The 19,370-nt window shown below is 33.7% G+C and overlaps 1 protein-coding gene across 1 annotated transcript in view; it reads left to right on the top strand.

The window, feature by feature from the left end:
- Positions 1–19,370, top strand: part of Lrba (LPS responsive beige-like anchor protein) — a 703,692-nt gene that overhangs the window by 514,248 nt on the left and 170,074 nt on the right. Inside the window, 2 exon segments of the mRNA XM_047565822.1 lie at positions 3,860–3,975; positions 10,948–11,060. Coding sequence (XP_047421778.1) covers positions 3,860–3,975; positions 10,948–11,060 — 229 coding nt within the window.

Here is a 19,370-nt window from a genome sequence, read left to right as displayed (position 1 = left end):
TGTTCTGTAGTTTTCATTGTAGAGGTCTTTTACCTCTTTTGTTAGTTTGATTCCCAAGTATTTTTTTTTCCTGAGGTTATTGTAAATGGGGTAGTTTTCCTAATTTCTCTTTTAGTAAATTCATCACTCATAATATAGGAACTCATTTGATTTATGGGTGTTGATTTTATATCCTGCTACTTTACTGAATTCATTTATTAGTTTTAGAAGTCTAACTGGTAGAATTTTGTTGATCTTCTAAATATAGAATCATGTCATCAGCAGATAGTGATAGTTTGAGTTCTTCTTTTCATTTCCCTTTAATTTCTTTCTCCTGTCTAATTGCTCTGGCTAGAGTTTCAAGGATAATGTTAAGTAGAAGTGGTAAAAGAGGGTCTACCTATCTAGTTCCAGTATTTAGAGGGAATGTTTTCTTTTCAATTTTTCTCCATTTAGAATTATTTTGGCCTTGGGTTTAGCATATATAGCTTTTACAATGTTGAGGTATCTACTATCCCTAGTTTTTCTAGTGTTGTGAACATGACGTGGTGCTGAATTTTTTCAAATTCTTTTTCTACATCTATTGAAATGATCATTTGATTCTTGTTGTTAAGTCTATTGGCATACATCATTCTTTAATGTTGAAAGACTAAATGTGTTTCAAGAAGTGAAAAATGTCTAGCATTTTTCCTTCTGCTCAGCTTTATACTGAAGATTTCCTTACGTACAACAAAGAATAAAGAGAGGAAGGAAAGGAAATAGGGAGAATTCAGACCCATGCAGATTAGAGAAGAAAGAAAAAAAGTCTTCATTCATAGATCACAAAAAAAGTAAAAGACTTTTACACTGAAAATTATAAAACGTTTCTAAGAGTAACTAAAAATGAACCTGAACAGATGAATACATTTCGTGTTCATGGATCAGAAGATTCAGTATGATTTAGGTGGCAGATTTTCCCAGACCTATAAATTCAGTACAATGCCTATCAAAAACCTACTCTAATTCTCCCTATTTTGGAGAAATTGAGAAGCGGGAATGCAGTGGGTCTAGAATAGCCAAAAACAATTTTGATAAGAATAAAATTTAGAGGACATGACCTAATTTCAAGACTTTTAAAAAATTTGTTCTTTTTAGATGTATACGACAGTAGAGTATATTTTGGCATATACATATATAGGGTATAATTCTAAAACCACAGAAGTTAGGATATGGGATTTTTACAAGGACAGGCATATAAATCAATAGAATAGAGTTAAAAAATGCATAAATTAACCTTTACATTTATGGTCAGTTGTTTTCTGATTTAGGTGGCAGATTTTTCCAGATCTATAAATGGGATCTGCAAATGAACCCAGTGAGGAACAGATAGTCTTTCAGAAATGTGGTGCTGAGGCAAGTAGATGTTCACACATAAACAATTTAGATGCTGCTAGGCATGTGGTACATGCCTTTAATTCCAGCTACCTGGGAGGCTGAGGCAGGAGGTTCCAGGCCAGCCTAGGTACCTTAGCAAGATCCTGTCTCAGAATAAAAAACACAGTGGGCTGCGGTTGTAGATCAGTGGTAGAATGCTCACCCAGCATGTGTGAGGCCCTGGGTTCAATCCCCAGAATTGCAAAACAAACAAATAACCTAGAAGCTTATCACATGCTACTCATAAAAGTTAACTCAAGCTATGTTATAGGATATACATGTAAGAGCTAAAACTGTAAAATGTGTGAAAGTAAATATGGGAGAAAAGTGTTTGATGTTGAAAGAGGTAAACCATCCTGGGATGTGATACCAATAGCATAATCCATAAAAAATAATAAAACTTAATCAAAACCTAAAACTTGTATGCTTCAAAATATATTGCAAAGTAAATGAAAACATTTGTGTATCATATATCTGATAAAGCACTTTGTATTAGGCTTCTCCAGAGAAAGAGAACCAATATGTTGTATATAGATATGTAAGGGGAGAGTTACATATCTAAGCATATGTAAGGGTATATGTAAGGGGAATTAGCTTATGTGATCATGGAGGTCAAGAAGTCCTATGATACGCCTTCTGCAAACTGGAGACTCAGGAAAGCCAGTGGTATAATTTAGGTACTTTGAACACTAGGGCACCTGATGGTCAGTTCCCAGGTCAGAAAGCCCAAGAATGGGGCTGGGGTAGGATTGAGGACAGAGAACTAGGAGCTGCACTGTCCAAAGACTGGAGAAGAGGTGTGTTTCAAGTCAAGAAGAGGAGATAATTCATCCTTCCTTCTTTTTTTTTTCTATTCAGTCCTACATTGTCTGATGTTCACCCACATTGGGGACAGCTATCTGCTTCACTCAGCCTGCCTATTCAAATGAAAAAGTTCTCACAGACATATCTAGAAGTAATTTTTTCCCATCTCTCTTTGGGTATACCTTAACCTGGTCAGGTTGACACATAAAATTAACCATCTCTGTCTTATATTCAGAATGTGTAAAGAACTCTTACATCTCAATAATAAAACAGACAACCCAAGTAATGGAGGAAAATATTTGAAAAGTCATTTCACTGAAGAGAATTATAGAATTTAACTAAAAACCACATGAAAAGATGCTCAATGATTGACATGTAAACTACATATAATGAATCCTGATATTATGTATAACTTTAACTTGCTAAAAAACTTTAAAATAATAATAAAATAAACTACAATAAGATACCATTTCATGCTCACTATAGTTGCTATACTAAAATAAATACAAAGCAAGCATTACAAAGATGTGGAAATGGTTCATTCACTGAAATGTCCAACCACTATATGAAATGTGCTACATCCTATATTCATATAATGGACTACTATTAAGTGATAAAAGAGAATGAAATACTGATACATACTATCATATGGATGAACCTCAGAAACAATAGGGTTAGTACAGTAAACTTGATACAAAATACTATATAATGTATGATTTCATTTTTTTTACAAAAGTTCAGGATAGGTTTACAAAACAAGAAAAAGACTGGTAGTTACTACAGGTGGGATAAGAATGGGAATTGTCTGTAAATAGGCACATGGCAAAGTTTTGAGTATTGAAAATGTTCTAAAGTGTATTGTGGTAATAACTGCACAACTCTAGAAATTTTCTTTTTAAATAAACATTGAAGTGTATGCTTAAAATGAGTAAATTTTATGGTATTTAAATTAGTCTCAATAAATCTTTCAAGGAAATAGTTATTTTTCCTTTGTGGAGGAAGACTGGTGACAGCATACATAGCTCTGAAATCTGGACATTATAAAAATCCTGCCACCTGTTTCCCATTGTTCTCAGCATTGATCAGTGGTATCCATTAGGATTTACTTTTTATTAACCTGACCTTCTAATACACCACGTCAGAAACCTCAATGGTTTCTCCTACCTTTGCCCCATCCCATAAATAGAAACATAAATATTTGAGAATACTCTTTCTCCTTTTTACAAAGGGTATGCAAGTATGATATTTAAATTTATAATACACAATGTGTTATCTTTAAGAGGTGACTATTAAAACTGGTAGACATATGAATATAATTTTATGTGCATTTTGCAGTTACTATGATTTCCTTGTTTTTGTATCAGTTAACCAGTGAATTATTAATCACAGTTATTAGCCAACCTTTATAGAATCTGGATATTATAATGGCATTGTAGTGACAGCCTACCTGAATGACCAGAGCATGTATAATGGACCTGTGGCTACTCCATGTCATTTATTAACCATTAATGATAGCTAGAAATATCTCTACTATTCATTAGTTTAACATGAGTTTAACTTTTCAGTATTATAGATTTTATTATGAATGAATAAGCACAGATGATTCATGATTTAGTATTGTAATATAATTACAATGAATTACATTGAACTCTTTCTCTTGTAGACGTATTTCATTAGCAAGTCCACGTCAGCTTTTTAAAGCTTCTAATATGACCCAGCGATGGCAACACCGAGAGATATCAAATTTTGAGTACTTGATGTTTCTCAACACAATAGCAGGTAATCCAAGTCAACCCACTGAGTGACTGAAGAATCAGTTATTAATTGTGAAATATTTAGATTATTTTGGGTAGTTTACTACTACTGTTACTGTAATTACTATTGGAATACCTTGTAAATATGTTGATAACAGTTTCCAGTTTTGTATATGAACATTTGGCTACTTGAGAGAAATTAAAAGTGAATATAAAAGGTTTTTACCAAACAGAACAAAGTAAGAATTTATGATTATTTAATATAGTAAGAATGGGATCATTGTGGAATGGTAGATTGAAGAACAATGTAACATTTTTAAGATCCTGTTAACTCATTAAGTCCCAAGTTTTCAATTCTGCTAATATTTCAACAAAATTGACACAGGTACATTAAAATAGGTTAGAAATCATAATATAGAGCTTACATTATATTATTGTATTAATTAATATTAACTAATATTAATTCATTAAAATGTTTTTCTATAATTTATGCTATATTTTTTATTATATGCTATATATAAGTATTTATAGCTATCCCATATCTGGAACAATGGGATAAAATGGGTTAATAACTTAGAAATATGTTATATGATAAAACAATGAACTGCAATATAGAAAAAATAAAACTGAGTAAAATATTAACTAAGGAATATTTATATTATGATCCATATATGAAAATCTAAAATTCAAATGACTGGATATAAGGTCTGAAATCATGTAATATCACTGAAAATCACCCACTGAAACTGTTTCATTGAAATTGAATAAGGAATAGAAATGTCATTAATTTTCATTTGTGCCAACTTGAATAAAGTAAACAAGGAATACATTTGTGAGACATTCAAGATTCATCTCATCAAACTGACTTGGTTTGTATTCAAGGCACAGAGGACATATAGGGAGAACATGACATGTTATTTAGTCTCTGAAAAGTGCTTTGAAGCACAAATGTGAGTATAGAGTGAGTGTCCCTTATCCAAAATGCTTAGGACCAGAAGCATTTCAGATTTGGACATTTGTTTGGATTTGGCAATGTATGCCTAGACTTTACCAGTTAAGCATCCCAAATTCCAAAAATGCAGAATCTAAAATGTTCTGAAATATGAAACTCTGTGCTTAAGAAGTTTCAGATTAAAAATCTTCAATCTTCATTACATGATTCTAGATAAAGGGGATATAGATTCAAGAAAAGTAACAAAAATGCTATAGGGTTTAAGATGGCACAGAGAAAGGGAAATTATATTCACCCACTTTGGAGGTGATAAGGAAAACTTTCAGTGGTTGTGTAAGGATGGATATTACTTTGACTAGTGGAGGAGGAGATTGTGAGTTAGAAGTCATTCCGTGGAAGTCTGACAGCATAAACAAGAAGAGAATGATGGGAAAATATCAAGTATAGCTGGAGAACAATTGCATAGTTTGTTTATGTACTGATGTGTGTGCAATGTGTATATTCTTGCAGATGTTGAGGAGAAAGAATGTTAGTATGGAGACACTGTTCAAGACTTTCTGTCAGCTTGAGCAGTTAGCAGCCAGTTCATTGGGAAACTTTTGAAAGTTTTTGAGCGCATAAATGATATTAGAACTGTACAAAAAAAGTGACTTGGAAGCTATATGTAAGATAAATTGAAGTTAAAAGGGACTAGGCAGAGATCAAAGTTGGGGAGCAATTACATATAAAAATATGAGAGCCTGCATTAGAGAGGTGACAGTGGGTATTGAAAGGAAAGTTCAGTATCATAAGAATTTACAAAGCACCAGCCATTTTATATGCAGCTGATTGGATGTAGGGATAAATGAGAAGAAAGTGTCAGAAAAGACTTCCTGGCTTTGGGCCTCAGTTATTGGGAAAATGGTAGTGCCATTAGCAGAAACCTAGAAGGACAATGATTGTGCTGTTCTACACAGGACATTGGATTTCATCTGCATAGAGGAGATCATTAGGTAGATAATACAGAAAGCAGTGAGGTGAGTTCAGGGAAATACTGTGTCTGAGAGGAAAAATAAGGGAAAACAGTAAGGAGAGGAAACAATGAGTGGTCCTGGAGACTGTTTATCAGGAGGAAGAGAACTGAGGTAAATGTTTTGAGAGGCAAGGGGAGAGATAAGAAGGTCTTTGCCACCTATGTCAGGGAGAATTAAGAATGAGTATAGAACACACTTTTGTGTTTGGCATTTGGGGAATTACTGATTACTTCATGGGGGTTCATTATTAAAGCAAGCAAAGCAAATTGATGGCAAGGAACTGTATTATTGGAGGTTAATGGGAACTTAGGTATAGATTAGAGTTTTCTTAAATGTGATAGGACAGAAAGGATAGGTTAAGGCAGAGAAGAGAAACCAACAAAGATAGAGAGGAAGGACAGTTGTTCAGCTTCTGAGGGACACAAACAAGTTCAAGACCTCAGGCGAAGGAAACTCAGCAAAGAAGAAAGATCCTGCTAAAGAAGTGGGGACAAGAAAAGGGAGTATTATGAAGAATCAGAAGTTGAGGGGTTCACAATGACAGGTCTTAATTTTATTAAGAGAAACTCTTCTGGTGGGGGAAACAATGAAGAAAGTCTGAACAGTTATGTTAATGTTGGTAGAGATTATATAACTAGTGACTAAAGTTTTTTTCCCACATTTTTTAATTGATGCATTAGAGTTGTACATAATGATGAGATTTGTTGTTACATATTTGTAGATGCACACAAATGCAATATAATTTGGCCAATATCCCTTCCCCCCTGCCTCTGTACCTTCCACCCCTTGGACCCTTTTCTCTACTGGTATCCCTTTGATTTTCATGAGATTCCTGTCTTGTACCTTTTTTATCCCTCTTTCTCTCTAGCTTCTACATATGAGGGAAAACATATGACTCTTTATCTTCTGAGTTTGGCTTATTTTGTTTAACATAATGGTCTCTATTTTCATCAATCTTCCTGCAAATAACATAATTTCATTTTTCTTTATGGCTGAATAAAACTCCTTTGTGTATATACACCACATTTTCTTGATCCATTCATCCTCTGATGGACACTTAGGCTGGTTCCATAGTTTGACTTTGTGAATTGTGCTGCTATAAACATTTGTATGCATGTATTGCTATAGTGTGATAAATTTAATTCTGTAAGGTGAATATCAAGGAGTGGTGTAGTTGTGTCATTTGGTGGTTCCATGCCAAGTCTTTTGATGAATCTCCACATTGATTTCCATAGTGGTTGTACTAATTTACAATCCCATCAACATTGTAAAAAAATTCCTTTTTTTCCTCATCCTCTCCAGCATTTTTTATTCTTTGTATTATTGTTGTTGTTGTTTTTGTTGTTATTATTATTATTATTATTATTATTATTATTTTGGTGATACTGGGGGTGGAACCCAGGGCCTTATGCATGCTAGGCAAGCACTCTCCACTGAACTACATCCTCAGACCTGTTATTTGTATTCTTAATGACTAATATTCTGACTGGTGTGAGATGAAATCTCAGTGTAATTTTGATTTGTATTTCCCTAATTGCTAGTGATGTTGAACATTTTTTCATTTGTTTGTTGACCATCTGTATTTCTTCTTTGGAGAAGTGACTGTTGAATTCATTTGCCCTTTTAATTAGTTGGGTTATTTGTTTCTTGGTGTTAAGTTTTTTGAGTATTTCTAGATAGTAACCCTCTGTCAGAAGAGTAAGTAGCAAAGATTTTTTCCCCACTATTTAGGTTCTCTCTTCACATTTCTGGTTGTTTTCTTTCTGTGCAGAAGGTTTTTAATTTGATGCTATCACTTTCATTAGATTTTTAGCATTATTTCCTGAACTTTAGAGGTTCTATTGAGAAAGGTGTTGCCTTGCCTGTATGTTGGAATATTTACCCTACATTTTCTTCTAGGTTGCATAGTTTCTGATCTAATTCCTACATCCTTGATCCATTTTGTGTTGATTTTTGTGCAGGGTAAGAGATAAGGGTGTAATAATTTATTTCTTCTACATATTGATAACCAGTTTTCCCAGCACTTGTTAAAAGGCTGTCTTTCCACTGTATATTTTGGGCATCTTTGTCAAGGATCAGATGACTATCTGTGTGGGTTTGTCTCTGTGTCTTCTATTCTGTGCCATTGGTCTATGTGTCTATTTTTATGCCAATACTGTGCCATTGTTGTTACTATAGCTCTGTAGTATAATTTGAAGTCAGGGATCATGATGCCTCCAGCATTGCTTTTTTGGCTTAGAATTGCTTTGGCTATTTTGCATCTCCTATTCTTCTGAATGAATTTTAGGACTGTTTTTTCTAGTTTTGTGAAGAATGCCATTGGTATTTTGATGGGGATTGCATTGAATTTGTATATTGCTTTTGGTAGTATGGGCATTTTAATAAGATTAATTCTGCCTATCCATGAACATGGAATGCCTTTCCATCTTCTGAGGTCTTCTTCAATATTCTATCATTTTCATGTAGAGGTTTTTCACCTCCCTAGTTAGATTTATTCCTGTGCATTTCATTTTATATTTTGAGGCTATTGTGAATGGAATTTTTTTCCTGATTTCTTTCTAGCAGATTCATTGTTGATATATGGGAAAGCTATTGATGTTGATTTTGTAACCTGTAACTTTGCTAAATTTGTTTATTAACTCTAGCTGTCTTTTGGTGGAATATTTGGATCTTCTAAGTATATATTGATATCATCTGCAAATAGTGATAATTTGACTTCTCTTGCTAATTTTACCTCTTTTATTTCCTTCTCTTGCCTAATTACTCTAGCTAGAATTTCTAGCACTCTATTAAATAGGAGTGGTGAGATTGGACATCCTTATCTTGTTCCAGATTTTAAAGAAAATGCTTTCATTTTTTTCCCATTGACTATGAGCTTGTCTTTGGGTTTTTTACATGTAGCCCTAAAGGGATTTTAAGTAGTAAAAGGAGACTGGAAACATATAACAAGTTTAATGGGCATATTTTGCATGAGGTAAATCACTTAACCCAAATTAATTGAATGCATAAAGCCTTCATTTCATGAAATAGTTCCTATTCTCAAATAACTTCCATTTACTTTGTTTTAAAAATATATCCTCTGTATCTTTTTAAAAAGTAGAATCAATAATTTGTTTTGAATGTTTTATAGACACTGGAGGGTAGGATTAAATGTCATGTTCTTTTAGACTTCTTTTACACTATTACTTAGTGCCACAGCGAAGTTTTTATATTATGACACACTTGGCAGCTGTAATCATCCTGTAGCTATACACTGAATTTAACTTAATTAAAAGTCTAACCACACTAAGCTGATGCATACTTTTTGAAGGCTACAATAAGCTTTTTTAAAAATAGTCTTATTTTTATTTATTTATTTTTATGTGGTGCTGAGGATTGAACCCAGTGCCTCACACACACTAGGTGAGCGCTCTACTGCTGAACCATAACCCCAGCCCCACAATAAGCTTTTGATTATTTTTTGATTATTTAAGCAGATGGGACAAGATGAAGATTTTGGTATTTAATAACATCTAAATCAGATGGAGAAGGAAGTGGGGGAAAAAGAGAGATAACATTGATGTCTTTTGCTATTAAGCTTAATGATTTTTTTCTGGGATAAATTAAACCTATATATTAACAGAAATATATAGTGGTATAATTAACTTATAGTGACAAATTGTCATTGTTTTCATGTTTTATAAGACTGTTTCCAAGTCAAAGAAGACCTCTGTCACCCTAATAAGCCTCAAGCCCAAGCTGAATAGAGTAAAATGAAGTTATCAGATCGTAAAAAGGCTTTAGAGACCAAGAGTATATGTCAAGAACTACTTTAATATTCAACTGTATATTGATATGACATCTGTGATTGACAAAGAAAAAGGAATGGAAATCGTAGAATGCATAGTGAGAATGGAATTCAAACAATATTAATATTCCTGTCTTCCTACATCAACCATAAAAGTCCTTTCACACTGACTTTTATTTAACTGGGGTTATAGACTGGTCAACAATAGAGTCAGGATTCAGACGCCTGCATATTGGCTGCAGAAGGAATGAACTTGTTCATTGTGTCACTTCCCTGGAGTGGTGGCACCAGAGAACGACTATGCATGCATAGATGGGTTATCTCAATCTTTGATTTTGCACTTAGTAAATCAGTGTGCCACTGGATGTCATCAGTGTTAAAGGGAACACAGGGGAGCATGTGGCAGCATTTGTGGTTAGGTAGGCGCAACATTAATAGTGCTGTGCATTGCTGTTAGACAACCATATACTTTGAAAGCTACCAGAGAAGTTCAGTTACTTCATACCGCTGTCTCATTTGACATATGACTAGTGAATATCTACAGGGGTTAAGGCACTTAAACTAGGTTGGTTCATTGGTTAATTAGTGTCAGATCAAGGATTCTGGTTTTGAAAAACTCTACAAAAACTGTAATTTAAAAGAAATGTCTTAATAAAGAAGGTGTTGGGGCTGGGACTTGTAGCTAAGTGGTAGAGTGCATACTTAGCATGTATAAAGCCCTGGATTCAATCCCTGGTACCTCCCTGACCCCCCAAAAAGGGTGTTTTATTTGGAGCATTACCTTATTTCAAGTAAAGAAAATCAGTCAAATGTAATTTAAAAGAATATAAACTTTAAGACCAGAATAACTGGATTTGGATATGGTTTGGTCATTACTAGTCACATGACTAGGATCAAGTTGCCTAACCTTTTGTGCCTCAAAGTTTTCATCAATAAAATGTAGATGATGCTAATTTCATAGGGTGAATATGAAGTTTAAATGAGATAATGTATGATTAGTACTGTAGCAGTGGCTGCCACTCAAAAATTATTTGTTCAGGTTTGGGGTTGTAGCTCAGTGTTAGTCTTTGCCATGTATGCATGAGATGCTGGATTCAATTACCAGCACTGCTGTATAATCAATCAATATTTAAGTCATACATATATATGTCACATATATATATATAGTTTATCATTTACATGTATGTGATTTATCATTTCATTTTTTAATTTCAACTAAAATTGGCTAATTCTTTTCCCTACTAGGACGGGGTTACAATGACTTAAATCAGTATCCTGTGTTTCCCTGGGTCATCACTAATTATGAATCAGAAGAACTAGATCTTACCTTGCCAAGCAACTTCAGAGATTTGTCCAAGGTAATGTCTCAGTAATCATCTGGAATATAATTGTCTTCCTTAGAAAAATAAATTTGATTGTCTTTAGTTATTTCCACATGTCTTTTAAAAATACTTTAAATAGGCTGGAGTTGTAGCTCACTGGTAGAGTACTTGCTTAGCAGGTGTGAAGCACTGGGTTTGATCCTCAGCACCACATAAAAATAAATAAAGGCATTGTGTCCATAAACAACTAAGAAAAATATTTTAAAAAATAATAATTAAAAAAATCTTAATGTAAAATTATTCTTTTGACATATTTAGGTTTTAAATTAATTTTCAATATTTTCAAACTTAAAAGTGGAAAATTCAATATATAATAAAGTTGATAATTAACATGTTTTATTTGTTTTCCCATATTATTCAAGAGTATTAGCATTTGATAAAGCAGAGGAAAAAATCATGGGCAGTACTCCTACATACCCACAAGTGACCCTGCACTACTCCAATTCCCCTAACTGTTCTGTTACCACTTGTCCTTCTCTGATCCATTCCTCAGTTCAACAATGTGAATTTTCTTTAAATCTAATTTGAATTCTGTAATTGCCATACTTAAATTTAACTTCCTTAACTTAACATTGAATGCAGAATAAATCTTTTCCAGTTCAGACCTTTTCTTCTCTGCCTTACTGCTTTATCTCTACTTTGCAAGTAATGCACCCTCATCCTTTAGGTCACCTCCTCAGGGAAAGTATTACTGACTACTTTGTTTCCTAGGTTGGATTGTTTCTTTCATATTACCTATCATATCTTTCAAGACAGAATTCTTGTTCATTCTTCCTCTGACTAACACAGTACCTGCTACTCAGTAGATGTGTTTAAAGTTCTCAGAATGCCAGACTTCTTGCTCTTTGTACTGACTTTCTCCAAGAACATATATGTTGTCCTTACTTTCAACTTTTCCAGATCCACCTTAATTCACAGTATAGTATTTAAATAAAGCTCTACTGGTACCAATCATCGCAGAAGTGCAAGGCTCTCAGTGACGTTCAGTCTCAGAGGATCACTACTTAGTTTCTGCACATCCCCGTATGACAGGTACCAACTCACTTACCTATCCAGTTTCCTTCACGTAGATTTCTGGGACTTAGGTTTTTTCTGACATCGGAAAGGATGTTCCTTATTTTCCCATTCCAGGATACACCCTTTGCCATGGTTAACTTTGGAAGGGTTTGGAGTAACTCCTGTTGTTTTTCCAGAGAATATGATCTCTGCACATTCCATACAAACACAGTCCAGACAAACATAGTGACACATCATGTCCACACAAAGGTTAAAATTTTTCTCATGACAAATGTAGTATTTAGGATCTGGCCGTTGCCTTATAACCACATCTCTGTGTCTGTCCCTGTCTTTGCTGGTCTCCTGGTCCTGTTCACCTGTTGTGCCCTTGCTATTACTCTTCCTTTTATTTAAAAATGTGAACTCCCACAGTACTCTCCATGATCTTCTTTTGTAATACTTTTCATAATTTGTTATAATGTATACATTTTCTTGGGCTGCAAATGCACTTAGGGGTAGAGCACTTGCCTTGCATTGCACACTGCCCTGGGTTTAATCCCTAGCATTACAAAAGCAACAACAAAACATTTCCTCTTCTATGTCTCCTTTAAGCAAAACATTGCTTTAAAAAAAATAAATGAATAAACAAATGCAAAAGCTTACTAACATATTAGTATTATATTTGTTCTTAGACCCTGTAGTATCTTACTGCAATTTGCAGAACTCTATAGGCTAATAAATGAGGACTGTATTAGTTTGACTTGTGTAATGAGCCATACAGTAGATCAATAGTAAAAATCGGACAACTCCTTAATCCTAAGGCAGTTATAGCCTATTCTCTCCATTGTTTGAATTTTATGCACATAAAGGTACAAATCTTGTTTTCATGGTTTTTTTTTTTTTTTTTTAGAATGTAACATTTACTTCACAAAATGAATTGCATTTAAATAAATATCCTTTCTAGAGTTCTAGAAAAATTGCCACCTGTTCTGTAACTGAATTCTTTGTTCTGGACTTCTATTTAAGCACAGTGTTTAGAATTATTTTATTTTGCTTCATCTGATTTTTCTGAAAGTCTCTAAGATGCAGTGGGCAGCATACTGGCTTGTGGACTGCATTCACGTTTCTGTCTTGATAAAATAGTAGCTAATGGTGACAGGTGGAAGACTCTTGACACTTCTGAGCCATATTTCACTCTGCTACAGTCATTGTACCTGAACAAAGCTCCCAAAACTTTCCTCCTCCTCCCGCCCTATTTCTTGCCATCTACCTCCATTCTCTGACTCTTATCTTATATTCTCTATGCCACTGAAAATCTTATACGACTAGAAGAAAGTCTCCAGAGCAATCACTGTATGATTTTTTGTTATGAATATTCATTGAAATAACAGAAAAATGCTAATATTTATTATTGGTTGGCTAAAATTTTTTTAATTGATTTTGAATTTTATCTTACAGCTCTTTCTAAAAAACTTGCCCAAGAAATTGTGTTACATGGATAAAATATTTTTAACTAATTCACTTATTACTTCTCTTCTGGATATGCTAAATAAGCAAAATAGTAATTTTGCTTTTTTATTTTGCTACATTAAAAGTTAAAGGGGCCAGGCGTGGTGGCATAAACCTATAATCCCAGTGGTTTGGGAGACTGAGGCAGGAGGATTGTGAGTTCAAACCAGCCTCAACAATTTAGTGAGGCCCAAACAACTCAGTGGGACCCTGTCTCTAAATAAAAAAAATATAAAATGGGGCTGGGACATGGCTCAAGGGTTAAGTACTACTGGGTTAAAACCCCAGTACTACAAAAAAAAAAAAAGAAAGAAAGAAAATGAAGGTGGGGGACAGCAAAACCAGAAAAAATGAGTTACTTTCATTAATTTCAATCCCTCTATAACCATATTCACATAAGAAATATTTATATTTTTACTACCTCTATAGTGGCATCCATTTTTATATTTGAGAGATTTATTATATATTTTGTACTTTGGTTTGGGAAAGGAATATTTATAAAAATTATTTTCAACAAGAACCAAAGGGTGCAGAGTTAGTGAACACAGTAGTGCCAGTGGAGACCTGGGAGGAAGTGGGGAGCCCTAGTGCTCAGCCACATATCTTACATCTAATATCTCCTTTCCTATAAAACAGCAGTAGTACAAATACTGCAAAAGTCATTCAGGTTCATGAAAATGGGATTCCACTAGTACTAATTGCTTTTATTAAATATTGATGAAATAAGTAAGTTTGGAATTAACCACATTATTTTAAGTGAAATAATAAAGAGCACATCAGATATTTGAAAATTGTACTTTGTACCTGTAAAGCAGTGGTGGTTGTTTATTCAATAGAAGTATCTCATTCCTTTTAGTAGTAAGGTCTGCCAAAATATTTGCAGTGTGATTCACTTTTCAAGTATTTATTTATATGCACACTTTCAGGAATATATCTCATATATAAATGAGCCATATCAGTGCAAATAACGACTGTAATAGAATTGTATTAAAATTTGTCCCATAGTATACATTTGGCAAACATTACTATTTGTTTAAATAAACTAGTGAAATCCTGGAAAACATTGTGTGCAAACCTTAATTTAGAACATAAACAGATCTTATCCCCATTCTTAAGTAGATAATGTAGCCTGACTGGCTTTAAAATGTATTGAATTATTTATGCATATTTATGTCCATTTAATTTTCCCAAAGCAGGTTTTCAGAGGAGTTTTAGTAGCTTTGATACAGAGCTGCAATTTTATTTGGTAATCTTTTCCATGATGCATAGGGAATTTTCTTTCTGAAGCTGAATTAATGTAATCAACACTGTCCTCTGAATTAATTTTCTGATCATTTTTTGAGAACAGAAGAAGTATGAATGGAACAATGTGAAAAAAATGTGTTCCTAGAAGTATAAGATTTTATTCCATGTAGAGTATCTCCTTATAATGATTGCAAACCAGTATTGTCAGTATGTTGAAAAGATGAAATCTGCTTTACTCTGAAAAGGTGATAAAAAGTAAATTTTTCTTGTATTTAAAAAGTACTCATTTAGCATAACAGTTTAATTTTTTCTTCCATGACAAATAAAAAGGCATCAGTTGTGAAGATGATTTCTTCCCCTGTACTTTCCCAGTTGTTTCATCACTAGTCTAAAATTCTAACTGATGAGAAGACAGATCTAACCATGCATAGAATTTGGAGTGACATTAATCTATATTTTATAAATACACAGAGATTTTATATTTTGACAGCCTTGTTGGAAGAGATAAGAATCAACATTTGCTTTTTGTTTTTTCTTTATAAGAAATTATAATTAGGGCAGAAATATATTTATAAAATTTCATGCCATAAAGACAAATTATGATGGCTGAATGGTTCCATATCAGGACTTCTTTGTAGATTTGAAAGATTTTCTTTGCAACTATGATTTATTTAGTCATTTCTTTTTTCTTTACTTTGGAGAGTGATTGTATAAACCAAGATAATCTGAGGCAATCATTTCTCTTCTAATTGATTTCCATAGTTACGTTAAATATATTTGTATTTGAACTGTAAACCGAATATCTATTCCACAACTGTAATGTGTTCTTAGATCAAAATGCTGTTGATAATCATTCATGTGGAATTGAAAACCATATTATCTTGGGTATCACATTCAAGAGGCAGGAAAATCCCACTTTGTTATTATTAATTAATATTTGCTGAGTACTTACTATGCCAAGCTCTTAGTAAGTATTTTACCAATGTTAACTTCTTAAATCCTAAAAAAGAAAAGAAAAGAAAGAAACCTAAGTATCATGAGGTTAATCAAGTTGCACAAATTCACACAGTTAGTGGGTAGAATCTGCATTTGAACATTAGACCAGTATTTTTCAAACTGCATCTCATAACTATTTTTTAAATGAATATGAGGCCTTGAGTTTGATCACTTTTAAAATAAAGAAAATACTGAAGAAAGGTTGAGGTAGAGAGTGAAGAAAAACCCATTTTTCATCAGAGTGCAAACACAATATGAGCAGTAATTTGGTCCAGAGTGTAGAAACAAGGACAGTGAGCAGCAGAGGAGGACCAACCTGCACCGAGACCTGTGGATTCCTACCTGGGTGTTCGCAATCAGTGGCAAGTTTTCTTTCTTTCTTTTATATATTTTTTAGTTGTAGATGGACACAATACCTTTATTTGATTTTTTATTTCTATGTGGTGCTGATGATCGAACCCAGTACCTCACGTGTGTTAGGCAAGTGCTCTACCACTGAGCCACAACTCCAGTCCAGTGGCAAGTTTTCTAAAACTGAATTTTAAATTTTTACCCAGGCTCTATGAAATCATACTTTTTAATTTTTAAAACCTGTTATAGTGCTGAACAATCCACATCTTGTTAATCCAGCAGCTTCTATGGCCCTTTTCTAATTGAAAATGTTTCTAAAGAGTAAATTCTGAGAAAACCAAAAAGAACTCGATGACAGAGCTATACTGAATTTACTTATTCCTTGCTGAGTGGCTACTGTTTGTCCTTAGTATTCATTCCCCACCCCCCAGAGGAAAAGTAGCTTCTCTCTTATTTATCTCTTACCATTTGTCTGTGTATTTTTATATGTGAGGTATTTCTCTCTAACATACACATTTAATATACAGCATGCATCTTGACCTGGAATTGACTACCGACATTTAACTGTTGTTGATCAGACAACACTTCTTTATCTCTTTAAGTTTTAAGTGCTGTTTCTGACGAATGCCAGTCCTTTTAGTCTGCTCTGTAACAGATACACCAGGAATCAATATACCATCTAGATGTCACAGAAGGACAGGAACACTCAGGGTGGGGGTACTGTTTAAACATGGTAGGTATTATAGCTTTTACTTTGTTTTTCAATTTACTGGGCTTCAGTAAAATCAAAGAAATTCAAACTTAAAAAACCCCCAAATTTTATGATACCATAGTAGTAAATAATGGGTCTTAAATTGTTTAAATAAAATATAAATGCTGTTAAGAGAAACCAAAAATTATTCCATAATGGGTTATACTTTGGATATTTTTTATTTGCTCATAAAATATATTAAAAGTATTATAATCTTGGCATTGAGCATATATACAGTTAATATGCCACATTGATTTTAGGGATTATGATAGAAATTCTTTTCCACGGCCTTGGGAGTTTGCAGTCCAATCAGCACAAAAATGATATCAGAAGAATTCATTTTATAGTTGTGAGATTTTGAGGGAAGTCATAGTAGGTGCTTTCCACTAAAACAAACATGTACTTATGCTCTGTCCTTTAATCCCATCCACACTGTATATAATGTGTAATTATTTTATTGTTAGGAAACTCAGATTTAGTGAGGTGCAGGAGCTCTCCAAGGTCATGCATTTTCCTGGTGGTAAGAAGAGGAGTCCCCTCAGTTCTGTCCCTCTTAGTGATGGTCCATTTTAGGTATAACCGTAAAAATATTTTAAGTTTTATACTTTCTTTATATCCACTTTGTTCCCAAATCCAACTGTCCTTCTCTCTGTGTTGGCAAGAGGCAGGAGATTAACTTTTTGGAGCAATTGCACCAGAGAAGCTTCTGATGCGAGAACACTGAGCACAGCAGAGGAAGGGTTTAAGGTAAAGATGGAACCAGGAGGATTAACTGAAAGCTTGAGTACTGAATAGTGATGGCCCCCAGGTCCCTTGTGCTGTCATGCTATCAGAACTCTGGCAGCCAGAGTATACCAGCTCCACTCCATGTACAGAAGAGTGTATTATTCTCTGGGCATACCAACTGACTCAAGGGAAAAGACCTAAAATGTACTAATATTTATAGGTTCTAGTTGAAGCCCTCCTTATTTCCCTTCAGTGGAGTCTACCAGTTCATATTGCTGCTTATGCTCCATGTACTCAGTCAGCTCTTACTGCTGCTTCTTTAAAACAGAGGTGCTGCAAAATATGAGTCAACATTTAAAAGACAGTCTCCAGTGTGAACAATGACTAAGATTAAGGCAAATAAAATGATAAAAAGAAAACAGAATAAACATGGGAAATTTAGGAAGCAAAAGAAGCCTTAAAAAAAAACAAAAACAAAAACCTAGAATAAACAATCCTTAGGAAGAAAACTATAATATTAATAGTACAAAAAAATGATGTGGTAGAAAACAAATAATCAAGAAAATGCAGTAATAAAATTAGTAAAAGAGTTGGAAGGTAAGTGCAGATATCTTCTGAAAAGAATATCAACCCGATATGGGGAAATTGGCCTGGGAAGATGCAATTAGAGGACTAGAGCAGGGGTTGTTTGGATTCACAGACGGAACGCCAGTCTGCTTCCATTTGTAAGTAGAGGGACCTTTAGCAAATAATTTGGGGAATCAGCATAATGCTGTTTTTTTTTTTATACAATCTTAATGAAGATTTTTTTTCAGTGTATACTAACCTTTTTAAACTAATTACTACTTGTTCATTGTGATATAGTTTAAAATATGGTTGTGCAACTCTTTGCCTAGAATTTAATACAAGGGCAGCAAAGTGTGAGCATACAGTACACACACACACACACACACACACACACACACGTATAGACTCTGTAGTTCATTACAGGACTGTTGAAGCTTTTTTTAAAAACTTTGTTTTTAAAATAGAAAATTGGTGTTAGTTATTTTGTGTGACTATGTTTCTAAATTTATATTTGTTAAGCATTTGCACTATGTATAACAGATTTGGTTTTCTACTGGCAGTTACCCACTAGTGGAAGTTCTGGATGACTTTAACAGAGGTTAACCCAACACTTAATTTAAGCAGCCTCCAATGACATTGTTTTTTAACATTAGTCAGAAAATGATAAACTGAAGCAACTGAAATGGATTGTGGTTAATATTACTGTCAGGGTGATGAATATCCTGACATACACCAGCAACACACTGCCAGTCAGTAATCTTTCTCCAAGTTAGGTATTTATTCTCTAGTCCTTCTTAGTTACAGTGGTATGGAGAAACCGTTCATTGTATTATTCATAAATGAATTGTTTTATTTGCATAGCATTATGACTTTCTAATGGTAGAAACTAGTAATACACTTTCTGTTTTCTTAGTGTAGTACAGACTGTACAAACTCAGGTGAATATGCAGTAGGGAATGCCTACTGTGGATTTACATAAAGGGTGTTTTCAAAATGCTTAGGAAAGGAGTTTTTTTGTTTTTAATTTAACAACTAGTTGTGCTTTGATTTCAGGCTGGAATATTTTTCAGTCATAAAAATAAATGTATTAAAAGGATACTTTGAAAATACATATATTTGTAGCTTTAAGAATATATCAACAGCTG

The sequence above is a fragment of the Sciurus carolinensis genome, chromosome 10 (genome assembly GCF_902686445.1).
Source record: "Sciurus carolinensis chromosome 10, mSciCar1.2, whole genome shotgun sequence".
In the NCBI taxonomy this organism is placed as follows: domain Eukaryota; kingdom Metazoa; phylum Chordata; class Mammalia; order Rodentia; family Sciuridae; genus Sciurus; species Sciurus carolinensis.
The sequence above is the reverse complement of the archived record's forward strand: the minus strand, read 5'-3'. Positions and strand labels throughout refer to the sequence as shown.